The following is a 17928-nucleotide window of genomic DNA, read 5'->3' on the forward strand; positions in this document are numbered from 1 at the left end:
CATGGTCCGTCGGATATATCATAATCAGTACACTCGAACGACCCGAGCAGTGATTGGTACCTGGCAACTGGAAAATGGGTATCTCGCTTTTCACGGTTGGCAGTCGAAGCCTACGAAACGTTAAATCGTAACGTTACCATGCAATACATATTTTTTAACCTTTGGGCTATGTTCAATGGTTAATCATTAGCTAAGTATTAAGATGAAATAATTAGTCAAATAATCAATCGGGGTATTGAAAAGATGTATCAATTTATTTTGACTATCTAACTGTTTGAGTTATGTTAACGCCGAAAATGCCCTCATAACTTCCCCATGTTGATAATATGCTGTTTTTTTCGCTTTGAAAGCTGATACTTTACATAAATTCATTATCTTCATTCTGTACCTGAATGCACCATTTTAAGAATATCCCAGCATGCCTTGCAAAATACGACTGGTTGCATACACGCCAGTGACTGCTGAGACTGGTATTTACAATCACTTAGTTAATACAGACAGCATGAATTCTGGGCCCTTCTAGTAATACTTCTTTATTATTCAAGAGGACATTAAGTTGTGTACAAAATTATTTGGATGGTTAATAAAACTACAGTATGTAAAAGTGACCTCAAGGTTACAAATAATGCCTTAATACACAGATTATAATGAGTATAAAATCAGGCAAAAATATATGTAATAAAACTTCCACTCAATAGATATGTTAACATAATACATAGCTAGATAATAAATACAGTTTTGTAGTCATTTATAATTTCATTTAATGTGAAATACCATTTTTTCATTGGCTCTTCAGCCAATTCAGCATAGTGTGGAACGCCCTTGTGTGTAATTTGTGACGTGGTTTTAAACACTGAGAGTAACCTGAAACCATATGACTTCACTATTCACCTCCCTGCCTCACCTCCACTTACTCACCTGACTACTGTTTCCATATGGCACATGGTAGCACTCTTAAAGAAATCTTTTCGAACTGTGATAAAGTGCAAATATTACACTATTACTACTTAAGAAGACAAGTTAACTTGAGTTGAAAATTTCCAAAAAGACAGAGACTGTGAGAAGTAATGGAGAAAACTTTATTGGTTATAACAGTAATATTGCAAAATGCCTTAAATGCAAGTGTTCAAATGTTTGAAGGTTTAGTTTGCACAGGATAAAGTATTAACTCCCAAAACAAAGTTCTGTAATGCACTGACTGCAAGCAATTAAGAGTCGGAGTGTTTCACAGAACTTTATTTGGAAAGCCAAAGTGCCACCTCATAGGATTGTCCTTGTGCAGCTCCTTATCCAACTTGGTGCTCCTTTAACCTGTTCAAAGGCACACAAAAAACAACGTCAACAGGACGTCCACTTTGATTATGTATGTTTTCCAATGGATTCACTTGTACGAATCAAGCTAAGAGAGAGAAAATAACTGTTATTTTAGTAGTGGGTAAGACTCTCAGGACCGGGCCTTTAAAAAAGGCTCGGTCCTCCCTTCTTTCACACAGGTAAAACAGGCCATAAGGTGGCATTTTCACCCATGGTCAGTACAGAAGATAACCAAATGGCTAAATATAATTAGGACATATATGACATATATATCATATATATATATATATATATATATATATATCATTAGTTAATCCTGTTAGACATCCAGCTTTAAACTATCCTAAAATATATTTACTTACACCTTTACCCTGGAACATCTGCTTGGTTGTAATCCGAAGCATTCCCTAAACTAGCTGACATGTTAGAGGCTCCCACATGTGGAAATACCCTAAACCCCAGCGTGTCCCTCATGTGCCATCGTGTCATTGAGTCTACCTGTTGCGCTTCGACAACTCTCTGCCCAACTCTCTGCCCACTTCACACAGGCTGGATGTGACAGCAATGGGGAAAGTGCAGAAGGCCAGCACAGCTCCAGGACTATTAAGACATTCTGCTTAGTTTGAAGCTACTTCTGGCCGTCAAGTGACAGCAACTTCAGAAGTGCAACATAATGCAACAAAACCAACAGTGCCACGCGATCGATGTTGAGAATAATCCACGTAAGGAAATGATGATGAAGTAACTTCTTCAAGCCATACTTTACCTAACGGGGCTGTAGGTGAACGCAAGGGGACCAGCTGCAATCCAACGCGAGGGGCAAGAAGTCTTGGTGATAAAACACGTAAAAGCAGAAAAGCGATGCGAGGAAAGTGCGCATCGTGTCTGGATCCACGGCGCACGGCGTCTGTCTGCGGATTTGCAGGGTTCTGCTCGCAAAGTGGCCACCGTCGCTTTTTTCACCTTTTCCTCCCCCCGGCCCCGTGCAGTTCACTATATGCAGCTGGAAGAATGTCGACGTGGAGCTGCCAAACGTGAACGCGTGTTCATGAACGCGCATGAGAGAGGGGGGGGGGGCCCGGGTGGGAGGAGGAGGAGGAGGAGAGGGGGGGAGGGAGAGTGGGAGGGAGGAAAGAGGCAAAAGAGCCTTTTTTTGTGTGCAATCTCACGCGGGGGGAACAGCGAGCTGCACGTCAGTGTGAGGTTCTTCACACAGGCGCTGCAGTCTTTTATTAGCTGGACACATTTCTAAAGGCACTCGATTACTTCTCAATCCGACTTCTGTTACGCTGACGTGTATAAATGTTCAAATTTGATTAACTTTTGTGGCCTTTAACCACCTTGTTAGATAACCTAATCATTGAAAGTACGATAACAGCTGTTAAGGCCGATTGTATTCCTGCCGTTTAGATCTGATACACCCAATTGTCCCGTATTGTCCCGTAAACTATTAAGATAGGAGTTAGATGGAAATACCAATACCAGTTGAATGGTGCTATGAGTGAGAGTCCTGCATAACGTTATAAGCACACAAGTACACAATTATGCTCCAGAACCATACGATTCAGATATATATTATAGTATAAAATGACTTTGCAATATGCATTAATGTCTGAGCCGCTTTTGGTCAGAGGTGGAGCTAAGTGTATTACTGTATATATTGTAGTTTAATTCATAAAGCAATGCGTTTTATAACTTTATCACAACATTTGCATGTCAATCTTAATGTGCAAACTACAATGTAGCTGATTTGTATTGTTGGGTAAGGACTATTGTTCTATTCTGTTTTGTTACTATTGGAAGTAGAAGTAACAAAACAGAAACGTGAACCTAAAAATGTTACTTATCGTACTCAGCGTCTTGATACACCACTGCATCATGTCTAAATAAATGTTACCCAATAAAACGTCTAAATGCTAGGAGATGAAAATAGCATTTTCATTATCAACATCTTAACAATAACATATACCTACTTCACTTAAAGTCCTTACTTTCATTTTAGGCTATGGGCTACTTATACTCTACATTTAAAAAAAGAGTATTGTAGGTTTTATTCCACTGAACGTTTTTAACAGCAATAGTTAGTGACTTTGAACATTGTTATAGATCAATCCTTGATTGCAGGACTGTACAGTACATCTTGTAGTTGAGTAGGCTATTTCTTTATAAAATAAACCATCTAATGCTTCCTACATTCCTCACCAAAGGCCACATTTCATTCCACGGGGACATTGGGGCCCCAGGGCCTCCAGCTCCACACTGGGAGCCCTAACCAGCAGGGGGTGTTATGCACCAATCCAAACGCTTCTCGTTGCAGAATGGAAAACGATTACCTTGTTTTTGGTTTCATAATAAGTCCCTCATATAAGCTGTCTTTTTATGGTGAATAATAATAAATAATAGCACACTACGCTTAACCTTTAGTGGCTTTGTTTCGTTTCCAAATCGCCAGTGCTGGTTTGTTGCCTTCTAATTCATTTCCAATCACGTCGAAGCTCGTCTTCAAGATGCGTTATGAATTACAACGGTGTAACAAACATGTTTTGTCTGGTGTTTTCATTTTTCATTATTTATTTATTTATTTTATAACCAGCGTGTTTGGGCCTCTTTCAGCGCGACCCGGCGGGCTGAACACGCATGCGCGCGCCCCCCCACTGTTACCGCCTCATAGGCCGGCGCGAGGGGGACGATCCCGGCTCCGCTGCTCGGTGGGCAGGGCCACCGTTTCCGTAATGTTCATTACATTTAAAGGAAGCAAATGTTTTCTCCCCGTTCAGCTGCGACGACGAACTCTATCGGCTTCGGACCTCTCGCCATTTTAATCTGCCGCCTGACGGAATAACACACACACACACACACACGCGCGCGCGCGTCTACCGACAACAAGGCGGATTCTTGACGGCCAGGTCTCCGTGATGATAGAAATGGAGGTGATGCACTCCGGTCATCAGGTAAATAGAAAACCTATTCAAACTATTTGCTGGTTATTGACTCGCTTTCGTGCGGCTGAGTAGTTTAGGTGAACTTTTGCGTAATGTCCGCTATAGCAAACGAAACCATGCGCAGTGACAACCTGCTTATGGCGTAGTTAAGATGTTATCACGTAGAAATAACCAGCTGGGGGGAGAAGTCGCCTGTGCGACTTTAGACCTTTTTAAATGTCTGCGCACATATGGATCTGGTGAGCGCATTTCTCGTAAGTGCCCAGCCCCCTTTCGCTCCTCACGCGAGCATGTGACAGCTCTCCCCCGGTCCGACCCGCTGTGAATGATTCACCCGGTGAAGGCCACGCGCCGGCCTCTCCTGTTTGCTTGTTGGTTTTTCCATGTTTGGAGTCCACCAAGACTGTAGGCTGCTTCTTTGTGGTCATACACACACGCTGAATGAGATGTTGGGGGTGTGGGGGGGGATTATTCCTCATGTGATACATGGTGGGAGTCTGGCTTCGGTCAGGGGCGGTGGGAGCCCACGGTTGACTGATGATGCCCCCTCGTGCGTGTTTCATCATCCCGGGTCAAGGGTGGACGTCCACCGAGTTGTGGTGTAAGAAGCTGTAATAAAACCCTGGAAGTCAGGTCCCCTTTGAGGCCCCTTGTTTAAAATGAAGAGAGCCTTGTATTTCCGTCACCCGGTCGGATAGCCACAGGGACAAATAGCTGTTTGCTCTGCTTGATTTTAGAGAATTGTCTATTTGCGTTGTTTATTATAGGTGTTTTCAAACGTATTTCAGGTGTGTGACATCTATATTTAGTCGTTATTGTAAGCTGGAGGGGTGTTGATTGTCTGGTGTTAGCTGTGTATTGTGTGTCAACGGGAATTTTTAAGTGCCAGTTTCCTTGTTCTGGTGCCAATTCCCGGTCTTGTGACAGTGGAAGCCAAGTTGCCAATATTAAACAGACCTCATTGTACCCCCCCGGGCCTCCTTCACATTTACACAATCTATCTACGCATTCAAAAACTTCCATTATAAAAGCGCAGTTTATTTGTGAAAACGCTTATTTAAACTTTGCCACACAACTGACACGCATTTGATTGTTCTACAAGGAACTTGTAGAACCTGTTAGAGGAGCTTTTAAGGCGTGACTGATAGGCACGAATGCGGTTTGGTAGTTTGGAAAAACACGGGTGACAAAAGGTCCCGCTTAAGACATTTTAGGCTACCGCTTCATTCCTTCAGGGCGCCGTAATGCCCGGTTGTGCTCTCTGGCCTCCCTGCGCTATAGTAGGCAGCCTCACTGACGCGTAATCCGTCAGCGGCCTCTGATGCAACGTTGAGTCAAGGAGGGTTGGTGAGTCCTTATTGTTTTGTGTGCTAGAACTGTGGTCAGAAAAACCGGCGTCAACAATGGTTTGGAATATATTTGGGTCCTAGTTTGCTGTTATTGGCGAGTGTACAAAGATGTACCACACACACACACACGTTCCCTTTTCTAGTATAAGATGATCAAAAAAAGGAAACGTTATCGCGCCGTGTTTCTCCTCAGTTCCACATCCTCTTTGTTGTGTATTATACCGCTTTGTGCTTCATTTCGCTCAGTTCCTGCTTGGCTTCCCCCTCGTCGTGTCTGCTCTGGACATATGACTGACTGCAAGCACCAGAGTGCCGATCCCCTCGCTTCTGTTTATACACACATTTGAGGAACAAACACATAAGTCACATGCTCAGACTTGTTCTGCTAAAACCAGCGGCTTGAGTTTATGCAACATTCCTGGACGTTGAGAAATTGTGTCCTTCTGTCAACATTTTCTGTGTAAAAGGAAGAGAGCGGTACAGCTCATCCTAACATTCTGGTTTAAAAAGGCAAAAGCATGGAGGAAATCTACAGGAAGGCCCTTACTGACTTACATGTGTATTTAGTATATATATACACTAAATGTAGGATAGAAGGCCAGTTTTACAAGTTTTTACAGGTTGTAGTTGTTTACTTCACAATAATATCACAGGAAGTAAAACAAGGTTTGGTCCCAGTAGCAAATCTACAGCCTTACATCCCATATTGTATCTGTTTGTACCTCCCTAAAAGGTGGATTACTGTGCTGTCATTTCAAAACAAAAACAACTATCTACGTACCTTTAACTCCCTGCTGTACATAACATGGATGTTTAGGATTTAACCTAACCTGGCAGAGAAATAGTCACTTAGGCAGAAACTTGGCAGAGATTGTGGTCCCTTTGTGAGTTTGAATGATACAAGTGAATTCACACCCCACTGTAATCAGATGGGTAATGATCGCTTCCCTCGGAAAGAGTATCAAGTGAGGATCCGTGACTTCTGCTGGCGTGCGGTGGCAGGGAAAACAGAGAAGGCCCATCTATTATTCATGCGGCTTCTCCCCCCCCTCGACTTTAGTGCCAGTGTTGTTGTCAGCGAACAGATACGGAGGGACAGGGTGTGGCGGGTGCAGCCGCCACGCTCCACGGCGTGCCTTTTCTTCCTCGCTCCAACGCCGCCCGTCCCTCTCTCGCCGCAGGGGCGGCGCGGCGCGGCGCGGCTCTCGACCCCCTGAGCTGACTCCCGGCTCTCTTCCCCAGGACATGGAGCTGATCGACATCCTGTGGAAGCAGGACATCGATCTCGGCGCCAGGCGCGAGGTGTTCGACTACAACCACCGTCAGAAGGAGCACGAGCTGCGGAGGCAGCGGGAGCTGGAAGAAGAGAAGAGGCAGCATCTGGTCCGGGAGCGCGAGAAGGCCCTGCTGGCACAGCTGCAGCTCGACGAGGAAACGGGAGAGTACATCCCCCGCCCGCCGGCCGGCGCGCCTCTGGAGGACACACAGGTACAGCGCGTGGCCGTCGTTACTCATGTCGTTAGGGGGACCGATCCCACTTCCTTTGATAGGCTGTGTGGTAGCTAGGTAACCCCTCATCCTGCGTGGTGGGTTTGTAGCTTTGCATCGGTGTTTACTGCTACAGAAGCTACTCTACAGAGACGCCAGTCCTAGAAGTGTGGATGTAGGCGCCGTTTTTCGAAAAAGACGCAAAAGGTGCCGAGGTTTGACATGCACTTGCTCCTGTCCCGCAGAACGTCAACTTCCCAGGGGAAACCGATGATGCCATGTCGTTTGATGAATGTCTGCAGCTGCTGGCGGATACATTTCCTGTGGAAGAAACTGAGGTAATAACATTGAATTGTACATCACAGCCTTCAGCGAGACGTTCAGTTGTATGAGAACTGTCCCGTTCCTGTGTTTGCCTGACAGACCGCCTCAGTTTGCCTGGACACCGCTGCCGTTTCAGCACCCATGATGTCCCCCGAGCAGCTGGGTCTGCCGCCAGCCGCCCTCTCCACAGGTCCACCACTAGCCACGCCGCCAGAGAGGATGTCCCCGGATTTAGAGCAGGCCTGGATGGAGCTTCTGTCCCTCCCTGAGCTGCAGGTATAATAAACGGATTCTACCACATCAACGGCATGGGGTTTTGTGCTGTGGAACAAATACTCAGAGAATGCGTCAATGGGCCGGGGCCCGGCATGGAAGGACAAACGCCTTTTTGTTGCTCTGCGAGAACGGGTTCTCATACATGCGAGACAGGTGCAACGGGCCCATTCAAGTGTGGCTAGCATTTCTGAGACTCATTAGACAATTGGAAAGGTGGGCGTTCAAGAGGCGATGCGCCCTGCAAGATACTCAAGCAGCAGAAGGCCACTTGTTCATAGAGGGTGTAGCATTAAAACCTTTACTTTCTGGCAGCGACGTTTAGATTTGGGCACAGTAGTTTCTGCGTGGGCGCTTTACCGGTGTTGTATTGAGGCAGCTCATATTTGCATTAGCTAATGGGTGGAGCAGTGTGCTTTTGTTACCTTTCCCCGCGGACCGGACTACAAACCTGACCTCGGAGCTTACAGAGCGCTGCATTATTCCACTGCTGATAAGACTTTGAATTGTAGGGAAAAAAAAGGGGGTTGTCGTTAGCTGCTTTCTGAAGATTGTGTAGTCACTTAACATCGCACTGCAAGCATAGAGATTGGTTTTGGTGATTTATGGTCTATTTCAACAACCGCATATTTAGTTGGGTCTGATGCTGAACCCTGATCTGCCAGCATTGGAGGTGAAGTACTTGAACAACTTCATGTCTAAAAACCCCTGGAATGAAACCTTTTGGTTTAGATAACAACAGATAAATATGTATGTTGATAAGCCAGTCATGTGTCAAACACACACATGACTGGCTTACGTAGGAGATACGTAGGAGCACATGATATACATGCATCCCTAGCAACACATACAATTCATACGCACATTTTTTATATTCACTCTTGTCTCGGATTTTAAACTTGTGACTAAAATTACGTTCATTGTATTCAATTTAATGGCTCTTTATCTTTTTCTTCTAGCAATGCCTGAGCATGCAAATGGAAGACACACTGGAGACCACCACATACCCGCTCTCAAACAGCCCCGAAGTGCAGAATCCAAACTACCCTTTTTACCCCATGAATGCCACAGACAGGCTAACAAACCCGTTAAATGTCAGTCCGGCACAATTTATGAACACATTCGATGGCTCTCTTCCCAGCTTGGTCTCACCAGACAGTCTTCACCAAGTGAAGGAGAATTCTCCTCAGTTAAATGCTAAATTCAATGCAGAAATCTTCTGCGACATGTTTTACCCCAATGACGTTCTAGACGAGAGCGGCGGTCTTGAAGGAAATGGGAGTAACGCCATGCCAGATATCTCAAACAAGCCTCCCTTCACACCAGTGGACCTTTACAGCCTCTCACCCGACGATGCATTTGACAGAGAAAAACCGAATCTGACCGCGGAGCGGCCCGACTCGGATTCAGGAATCTCTTCAAACACAAGCCCGAACGCGAGTTCGCCTGGCAAGTCTTCGCACGGAGACGAGTCCTTCGGTTTCAGCGATTCAGACATGGAGGAGATGGACGACAACCCTGGAAGTGTCGAGTCCGACTACTCGGACATGTTCTCGCTAAATTTCCAGCCGGATCATCTTCACCAGGCAATTTCTCTATCTGCAAGGATAGGGCAGCCGCAACAGCAGCAGGAAAAGAATCCCAAAGAACACAAGACCGACCCGGACGAGGAGAGCGGCCACAACAGCTCCCCGTTCGCCAAAGACAAGCAGAAGAAACGCTCGGAAAAGCGCCTCTCCAGAGACGAGCAGAGGGCCAAGGCCCTCAAGATCCCCTTCACCGTGGACATGATCATCAACCTGCCCGTCGACGACTTCAACGAGATGATGTCGAAGCATCAGCTGAACGAGGCCCAGCTGGCCCTGGTCAGGGACATACGCCGCCGCGGCAAGAACAAGGTGGCCGCCCAGAACTGCCGCAAGCGCAAGATGGAGAACATAGTGGGTCTGGAGAGCAACCTGGACTCACTGAAGGAGGAGAAGGAGCGCCTGCTGGGCGAGAAGAGCCAGAACGCCACGAGCCTGAAGGAAATGAAGAAGCAACTCAACAGCTTGTACCTGGAGGTCTTCAGCACGCTGCGGGACGAGAAGGGGAGCTCCTACTCGCCCTCCGACTACTCCCTGCAGCAGTCGACCGACGGCAGCGTCTTTCTGGTCCCTCGCGTCAAAAAGACGTTCCTTAAGAGCGAGGACAACCTCCTGTCTCCTTTGTAGTATGGTACCGCGTTATCGTAATAATACTATGCAATAACTTTCTAGTTGTTCAGCTTTAAAGCATTAGTCGCTCTGCAGAACTATTGTATAGTTTTCGCACACTTCTCTTGAATGTTGGAATATTTTTGATATTTAGTTCTTTTGTACTCAGATTCTTTAACCAATATCGTTTGTAAATATAAACATTACTTGCTATTGAGATTGATAACTGTTACTGTATGTGTGTGTATATATTGTATATATATCATATTTCTGATTGTTTCAATCATTGCTACTCCTATTTTATAACTATCCCTGTATGATTTGCTGCCCAAGCTCTTTTTTTTAAAATCCTGACTTGCTTTTCAATAAAGTATCCCTATAGCTATATGGCCTCCTATTTACTGAAAGAACAATGTGTGTACTGCTCTGTACAGCAGGAGATTGATGCCAGATGGATCCATGGGCGCGATTACATAACTTACCACATGTTCAAGTCAGTCGAAGAGCCTTGGTAGCTCCACCAAAGGGCTTACAAAGAAGTAAATAAAAGAAATATTGTACTGAAACAAAAGTGTTAATAGCTTAAACTAGTTTGACAATCTGCTTGCTCTTTGCTAGCGCAAGCTTGTTTGGATATTACCCCAAATCCCTTAATGCTGCACAACTGCCTTTCTGGAAAATAATTCACACGTAGTGCATTTATTGTGTCACACAACAAAGCGTACGCTCAGCGTAAAGTCTACATGACAACTTCACAATGGCCCAACCCAGAGAACTCAAAAGGAGAAGCGCCCACGCGCTCAATAAGGGCCCCAGGTGCTCTTTCACACACACCAGCACCACCTTTGCACACAGAGCCCGTTTCCTGCTCTCACGACAGACCTAATGGGAGGGAGTGGTGGACACCTGTGAAATCAGTTACACATTACGGTTACGTTTTACAAGCAATGCAAGTATTTAACAGCTCAGAAATAAAACACTCAAGTCGTGGAAAATATATTTATTTAAGAGAAGGAGAAGCACTTGACACACACACACGTTATTGTTTAGGTTACGTGGTTGGACGCAGCTCGGTTCTGTGGGATTGAGGTGGTCCTTAGACATTCCTCTGCAGAAACCCTACCCTTCGACTGATGTAACAGGCTGAAACATAACAGGCACAGCTTCCTCCCTCTTCCTGACGGAGTCCCAGTCTTAACAGAGCGTATGAACACTTTAAAATACAATACGGCAGAGAAGGTAATCATTGACGGACTCGAGGATCATCGTGGTCATTTGACAAGCAGCTATGAGACACGGACATGATCAGAAAGAGTTCTAAATGTTTTTCTTTTATTAAGCTTTGTTATGTTTAAAACGTACTATGTTAAATTACTTAATTTAAAATTGGCACTGCTTAAAAGAACAGGACTCCAGTCTGGGGTTATTATTTAACTTGGTTTGGACAAAATGTCAGCACTTAAGGAAAAAGCTTTTAGTTTTTGATAAATGATCTATGCCTAAAGTTCTTGGACAAAGTACAAACTAAAAACTCTGTTGTATTCGGTTTGTCAAACTAGTGTTTACGTTAGTTTGTTGACTTTTCCATGAGTTCATATGACTGCCTTTGAAGTAGATTTTTCATAAATATATTTGGTTTTCCTTCTTTGGAAAGATGTTGATGCTTCACATTGCATTTTAACTAGCTTATGCAATTGCACAATAACACATCTTCTTGCATCATACTTATATGGCTTTGCTTTCAGGCTATATGAAAGTTACTTGCGTAAAGTGCGGCTCATTTACGCAGACCGATAAGGACCATATTTGTCTACAGATCAACACTGTATTACATAAGCGATAGCTTGGCATTGGTAAATAAAGTGGCCACTTTGTCATGTAACCCTTGAGAAAGCGAATGCAATTTAAATACAACTGTTCTGCCACTAATAAGTATACTTATTGATGATAATGTCCATTTTTGATACTGGAATATGACCCTTCCTTGTGTGACACAGGACAAAAAATGAAAACTTATTTTAATATTTTCTGTTAAAACACCACCGTTGACTAAGATTTATCTCAGTAATAAACATAACATATATATATATATATATATATATATATATATAAATAAATATTTTTTAAAAGTTGTAATAGATCGTATTTGTGTGCCTGATAAAATTGCCACTGGGTGTAAACACGGTTTCATTTCTACCCGAGTGTTTCATGACTATCAACGTTATCAAGATGACCTGTATGTAAACACTTTTGGGCTTTCAAGATATTCCAGGCGTTGTGTTTGAGGTCACCGGCTGACTCTGGTCAAAGTGGAGTGACACCGGATGTCATATCGCTTGCTTTCCTTAAAAGAACCCCTGCACCTTGTATGGTCACCGTGTGCACTGTGAGATTACAACATGAGCAGCCTTGGATAATATTTTGAAAAAGTCTTACCCATCCAGAACCTTCCATGTTATCAGGTCTCTACAGATTTTCAGCAAGAAGAGAATGCCTCTTTCCACATCTGCAAATCAAGCAAAGTGGTTACTCTTACCTGCGTCATCTTCTTAAATGAGCCTTTTGTGAAATACTCACTCCCTTTTCTTGTTAATGTCTGAAATCTAGCACTTGCGGGTAAAACCTCGGTATATCTGCCTCAACGGGATCTCCAATGTGTCCAGGAGCTAGTCTTTCTTCGCCAGCATCAGCTGCTGGAGGTCTTTAGCTAGCCTTGAAAGAGACAGACGCTCACTACCAGGAACGACACTGCGAGCTTCCTCCGTGGACGATGTGCTCGATGCTGCCTTCTCCCTTCCCTCTCAAAATGCTGACTGGTCCACTGTGCTGGGGCCGAAGGCGTCCTGTCTGACAGTCATCTGCAATCTTCCACTAGCGATGCTGAGGGCCCAACTGCAGGTGCTTGCGGGTGAAATAATCTTATTATGCTCAACACTGGTATGGGCGGTGCGTGGACCACTGCCCCGGGACTACCCGAAAACTCCCTTTTCATGGACAAGTTAATAAAGTACATACATTATCCTCCCAAGAGGAGGAAGAAGTTGTGCACAGGACTTTCTGCTAAACCTCAGTTACAATATGCAGGTAGTATATCATCAAAAACTCATTTGGACTTCATTGTTCTGAACCAATGACGCACTGAACCTCATGTTACTTTACTACACAATTTTATTCAGTCTTTTTATTCTAATCAAAATACTCGCACAATCTAGTATTCTGTTTTCTGGCAACAAGAAGAGTGACGGATTCCCTTGATTCTAACCCATACTGCTTATGTTTGTTGACACTGGTACTACGAAGGATTTACATACTGTGCTTCACATACAAAATTAAAATACACTTGACACTTGTAATCATAATATCTTCAGAAAGAAAGAAAAACAAAAAAGTAATTCCATCTCTTCTGAGGTCCTGATTTAACTATGCTGTGTGACAAAAACCAGGTTAAAAGACAAAAGAAAATGACCAGAAGGAAACTAACTCATGTAAAAAAATTGTAATTAAAATGTTAACTGACTTCAGATAACAAAAAAGAACAAAAAGACAATTTACTCTTTACCCGTGATACCATAGGCACAATACACAAACTTCAGACTTACAAAAGGAAAAATAGCTGGGTAGAGAAACATCTATCACAATTAGGTGAAGAGTATCATCTGAACTTATGTCTTGTGTTTACAGTCCTTCTTCCATAAACTCCTCAGATTTAGCTGCAGTAATGTCTGACTTTTGTGTTCCTCTAATGCTCTCAGGTGACTGCCTCAAAGTAACCTGCGGCTTTTCCTGACAATTCCTTTCCTTTGCTCACCTCCTCGCCTCTCCTGCTAAGAACTGAAGCCTGTTGAATGGATACAGGATAGAACAAATAGTTATTCTGCACTTTCAAGGGCTCACTCTGTACTGTGCTACGGGGGGTGGTGTGGAACTGAATGCTACTTACCAAAACACGAAATAATTAATATCGCCGTGAGCCGTAGCCACCGCCACCGCCGCCGCCGCCACCACCGGAGCCATAGCCACCTGCGGTTAAGGATTGGTCAATGCGAAACGCGTTGGATATTCTTCAGGGAGAAATGAAGTTATTTCACTGGATGCATAATTTTGGGGGGTAAAACTCACCACCATAGGGTCCTCCGCCACCCGAGTTTCTGCCACCGAAGTTGTTTCCCTTCATGGGTCCATAGTTGCCGGACTGTTGTCCCCCATAATTTCCAAAGTCATTGTAATTCCCACCTCCGCCGTATCCTAAAGATGCAAATATTTAACTCTTGATTTGAGGTGTTTGAGATGTTCATAATGGCTAACATCTAGCACTTGTTTTAGCACACACCATTCTGGATTTTTCTTTTTTTACCTCCATCATTGCCTCCGTAACCTCCATCACAGTTGCCACCATATCCACCTCCGTGGTTGCCATAGCCTGGACCACCACCTCCATAGCCTCCTCGGCCACCTCCATAACTCGGTCCTCCGCCATAATGTCCTCCCGGACCTGTAACAATGAACGATACCAACCTTTAACTTTATTTACAACAGTGACAAGGAACAGCTCATGAGTTGTATTAACATCACTTCACAGACGGTCCCGTTTATGGCCGTTAAATCCACGCATCAGTATTAAATTAACACGGTTTCGTAACAAATCAAAAGCTCACAGTAACTTTACGCAGAACTTGTATAAGCGCTCACCATTGTCATAATCGTCACTGTAACCACCACGTCCTCCACCGTAGTCATCTAAAAAACAAGGGTAAGATTTATTAGGCATTAAAACTGTGACCTATTTGTTCAACACTTGAAATCTTGTGACGGATGACACCGTGTTCACAATGTCTCTTTGTTCTGGCCTTTCTGTCCACCCTAGTAGCATGGATTTTCAGTAGCTTAGGTGGGACAACAAAGGGTCTCGAGAGCGCATGTTAACAATATGCAAACATCGCAATGCACATCTGCATAGCAGCAATGTTAGAAAAAAATATATTTCTGTTACCTCCAACTCATTTTGAATGTCTGTTGTTTGACAACTTCATGAGGAAGTGAACACCATTACTGTAAACACGTGTTGACCTTTTATCTGACAACAGATCTCAATTGTGAATTTAGCAAAAATAAAACAAAGTGCTCACACCGCATTGGAGCCAGACAGAGCTTATCCGCACCCAGCTCAAGCTGATGTTCCCATTTTACTAGACTGTTATTTGCTTTAAGCCAGAGTTGTTTGCTGACAAAAAAATAAAATAAAAAAAAGAAGAGCCATTTTACTTTCTTTACAGTAACTGTGTGTTTGCTAAACATTCCAATCCTGCACCCCCCGTAGACATGTAAACCATCACATGTTCCTGCATTAGTATGTTGATGTCTAGAAGCACTTTCCGCAAGCATGCAAATACTACTCACCTCGTCCGAAGTTTCCACCCCCCCCGAAATTACTTCCTCGACCCATGAAGTTCCCAGAGCCTCCACTCCTTCCTGAAATGGACAGAGGTGACATTTTAAAGTTGTTTACATCAAATAACTGATTGTAAACAGTGTAAACAAAATGTTTCAGTAAGTATAACTCTACATTCTATGGCGCGCTTACCCCTGGTTGTGGACATGGCACTCATTTCCTGTTTTGAGAGCGCTTTTCTAACCTCACAGTTGTGGAAGTTGATTGTGTGGAATTTCTGGGCTGTAAGAAAAATAAAACACACTGACATACCATACTTAAAGTTTACCAACAGCCTTAACGTGGAGGTATTAACGCATACCAACAATCTTGTCTACGGTGTCATGGTCATCAAAGGAGACAAAGCAGAATCCTCTCTTCTTTCCAGTGGAGCGTTCCTCCATGATGTCAATACACTCAATCTTTCCATATTTCTCAAAATGCTCCCGAATGTGGAACTCCTCCGTGTCCTCCTTGATGCCACCGACAAAGATCTTTTTCACTGTCAGATGGGCGCCTGGTTTGTTAGAGTCCTGAAACAGAGCGGTTCATTGAGCATGCGCATACACACACACACACACACACACACACAGGTATCGGCCTTCAGGGCTGGGTTTTGTTTACCTCTCTGGACACGGCCCTCTTGGGTTCTACCACCCGGCCGTCTACTTTATGGGGCCTTGCTTGCATGGCTTCGTCGACTTCCTCCACGCCGGCGTACGTCACGAAGCCAAAGCCTCTGGACCGCTTGCTGTTGGGGTCCCTCATCACCTACAAGCAACGAAACAATACGCAGTGCTAGCACAGTTTGAATGGACTGTAGCTTTGTTAAAATGGCCGTTGTTGTTTATGGGTATCTGGGGCCATTTGGTGACGGATTACAATAGGAATACGTACAACGCAGTCCGTCAGAGTTCCCCATTGTTCGAAATGGGCCCGTAAACTCTCCTCGGTGGTTTCAAAGCTCAGACCTCCAATAAACAGCTTCCTGAGCTGCTCGGGCTCTTTAGCTTCACGGTCCTACAAACAACAACAACAGAAAACAGAACAAGAAAGTATACATCATTTAAGCTGTGAGTAGTGTTACGGGTTAGGAAGCCTACAGCACGGGAAGCGTTAAAACGCACGATATCTGTAGGTGACGTTACGTTACATTTGAGCGTTTATCGTTGTAGCCGATGACTAAGCTAACGTCAACGCCACAACCAGGCTGTCAAATGAACCCAGAGCACGAACACACATTATCGAGGCTGGACGAACCATATTCAATTAACGTTACATGAAAAAATCGCCAAGCCGAGGCCCGTAATCCAGTAACGTTACATGGCAGTAACTTTAGCTGTGACAGCTTTGACAGCTAAGGTTAGCGTTAGCTTACTGCAGCAATGCTGCAGCTTGAGCGTTGTGTAAATTACCAAAATCCACCAATTATCTATCCAACGCTATTATAAAGATGAGTGCGGGTTAAGGCAACCGAACAACAATGCTCATTCAAGTGAAACAACCTAAAAGCTCTCGACTTGTAACACCACCTAGCGTCACTGCAACATTGCAGTAATTCTAACAACCGTTAGCTTAGCTTAGCCGCAGCGTTAGCTACCGCGCTGTGCTGAACCGTGAGCGACGTCAAAGCCACAGCGAGGACACACGTTACAATATAACCGCCGCGATTCCGTCAACATTGTTTCAATTATTTAATATCGCTACCGCATTCCAACAATTAACATTTGCAAGCATCTCACCTCCATTTTGCAGATCCACAGCCTGGGATGTGGGTCGATCACGTGACTAGGAAACGGCTGTAGATGTCGGTCCTTCCGAGATTATAATCATCAAATGCAAAGTACAGCGCGTGAAAGAGACCGTTGTTCATGTGTGCATTTCATCGGGAAGCATTCTGTGTGAATCAAACACTGTTTATTTATTGTTATTCAAACACTGTTTATTTATTCTTACTTTGTGCTTTTTTGCCGTCTGGATTCGTACAATGAAATAAAAAAGAGGAAAATGTTATTTGCGCCATCTACTGGTTAAACTGGGACTCGACTCAAATAAAACATATTTATCCCAAACCAGACTTGAGAGGTCAGAGTTCAGTCCAAAGTGGCTTCGACACCGAATTTAAATGGGACCAAGGTGAGTTCTGTTGATTTGATTTGTGAAATACAAACGCTTTGGGATTCTACAGAACTAAAGTTGCACAATTTGATGCCGTTTAAGGCTCAATAATTGAGACTACTGGGTGTGGATTTACTTGGACGGAAAATGTCAATTGTAAAATGATAAAATGTTTGTGTTGGGTAACTGATCGATTAATACGTTCCTGTTCAGTGTTGGGGATCAAGCCCAAATAACATCGAATACGCAAATATAATATTGGCTTATAGCCAATATTATATTTGCTTATATAAACTTGATTGAAAATGTGGCTAAAGATAAAGTTAAGGCCTTAATTGAGGACAAAAAAGTATATTATTCAAAATCCCAAATGCATTGGAAATTTTTATGTTTCAGAATATTTGAGATGTGAAACTTTCATGTCTTACTAGGTTGAGTGCTCTTGAGCTCTCCATCTAGTTTAGGGAAAGAAGTGCTTTGCGCTGAAATTATTTTTA

At 43.9% G+C, this 17928-nt stretch overlaps 2 protein-coding genes across 6 annotated transcripts; one reads left to right on the plus strand and one right to left on the minus strand.

Moving 5' to 3' along the window:
- The first annotated feature begins 3973 nt into the window (after positions 1 to 3973).
- On the plus strand, positions 3974 to 10270 carry nfe2l2a (nfe2 like bZIP transcription factor 2a). 3 transcript variants are annotated; one of them, XM_040200978.2, is made up of 5 exons: positions 3974 to 4265; positions 6848 to 7093; positions 7339 to 7431; positions 7517 to 7693; positions 8650 to 10270. In XM_040200978.2, the coding sequence occupies exons 1-5, from the start codon at positions 4230 to 4232 to the stop codon at positions 9901 to 9903; spliced, it is 1806 nt and encodes a 601-aa protein (XP_040056912.2). In that variant the 5' UTR covers positions 3974 to 4229; the 3' UTR covers positions 9904 to 10270. The 3 variants fall into 3 exon arrangements, with proteins under 3 accessions (XP_040056912.2, XP_040056913.2, XP_077947181.1); XM_040200979.2 differs by having other exon boundaries at positions 4056 to 4265; positions 6787 to 7093; XM_078091055.1 differs by lacking the exon at positions 3974 to 4265 and adding an exon at positions 5409 to 5603.
- Positions 10271 to 10554: 284 nt separating this feature from the next.
- On the minus strand, positions 10555 to 17350 carry hnrnpa3 (heterogeneous nuclear ribonucleoprotein A3). Of its 3 annotated transcripts, XR_005714368.2 has the most exons (12): positions 17056 to 17319; positions 16211 to 16333; positions 15938 to 16084; positions 15636 to 15846; positions 15467 to 15556; positions 15283 to 15354; positions 14575 to 14622; positions 14240 to 14377; positions 14005 to 14130; positions 13826 to 13905; positions 12322 to 12391; positions 10555 to 10791 (listed from the first exon to the last, which is right to left on the minus strand). XR_005714368.2 is itself a non-coding variant. In XM_040200981.2 (11 exons), the coding sequence occupies exons 1-10, from the start codon at positions 17059 to 17061 to the stop codon at positions 13841 to 13843; spliced, it is 1026 nt and encodes a 341-aa protein (XP_040056915.2). In that variant the 5' UTR covers positions 17062 to 17332; the 3' UTR covers positions 10871 to 12391; positions 13826 to 13840. The 3 variants fall into 3 exon arrangements, 2 of the variants coding, with proteins under 2 accessions (XP_040056915.2, XP_040056914.2); XM_040200981.2 differs by lacking the exon at positions 10555 to 10791 and having other exon boundaries at positions 10871 to 12391; positions 17056 to 17332; XM_040200980.2 differs by lacking the exons at positions 10555 to 10791; positions 12322 to 12391 and adding an exon at positions 13036 to 13723 and having other exon boundaries at positions 17056 to 17350.
- Positions 17351 to 17928: the final 578 nt, after the last annotated feature.

The sequence above is a fragment of the Gasterosteus aculeatus genome, chromosome 16 (assembly GCF_964276395.1).
Source record: "Gasterosteus aculeatus chromosome 16, fGasAcu3.hap1.1, whole genome shotgun sequence".
NCBI lineage: Eukaryota > Metazoa > Chordata > Actinopteri > Perciformes > Gasterosteidae > Gasterosteus > Gasterosteus aculeatus.

Coding starts and splice junctions, on each gene's coding strand:
- hnrnpa3 (XM_040200981.2), bottom strand. Junction 16,085..16,210: donor GAACTCTGACGGACTGCGTT/GTACGTATTCCT, acceptor CGTTGCTTGTAG/GTGATGAGGGACCCCAACAG. Junction 14,131..14,239: donor TTACGGAGGCAATGATGGAG/GTAAAAAAAGAA, acceptor TTGCATCTTTAG/GATACGGCGGAGGTGGGAAT.
- nfe2l2a (XM_040200978.2), top strand. CDS start 4,230: ATGATAGAAATGGAGGTGATGCACTCCGGTCATCAG. Junction 7,094..7,338: donor CGCCTCTGGAGGACACACAG/GTACAGCGCGTG, acceptor CCTGTCCCGCAG/AACGTCAACTTCCCAGGGGA. Junction 7,694..8,649: donor TGTCCCTCCCTGAGCTGCAG/GTATAATAAACG, acceptor TTTTTCTTCTAG/CAATGCCTGAGCATGCAAAT.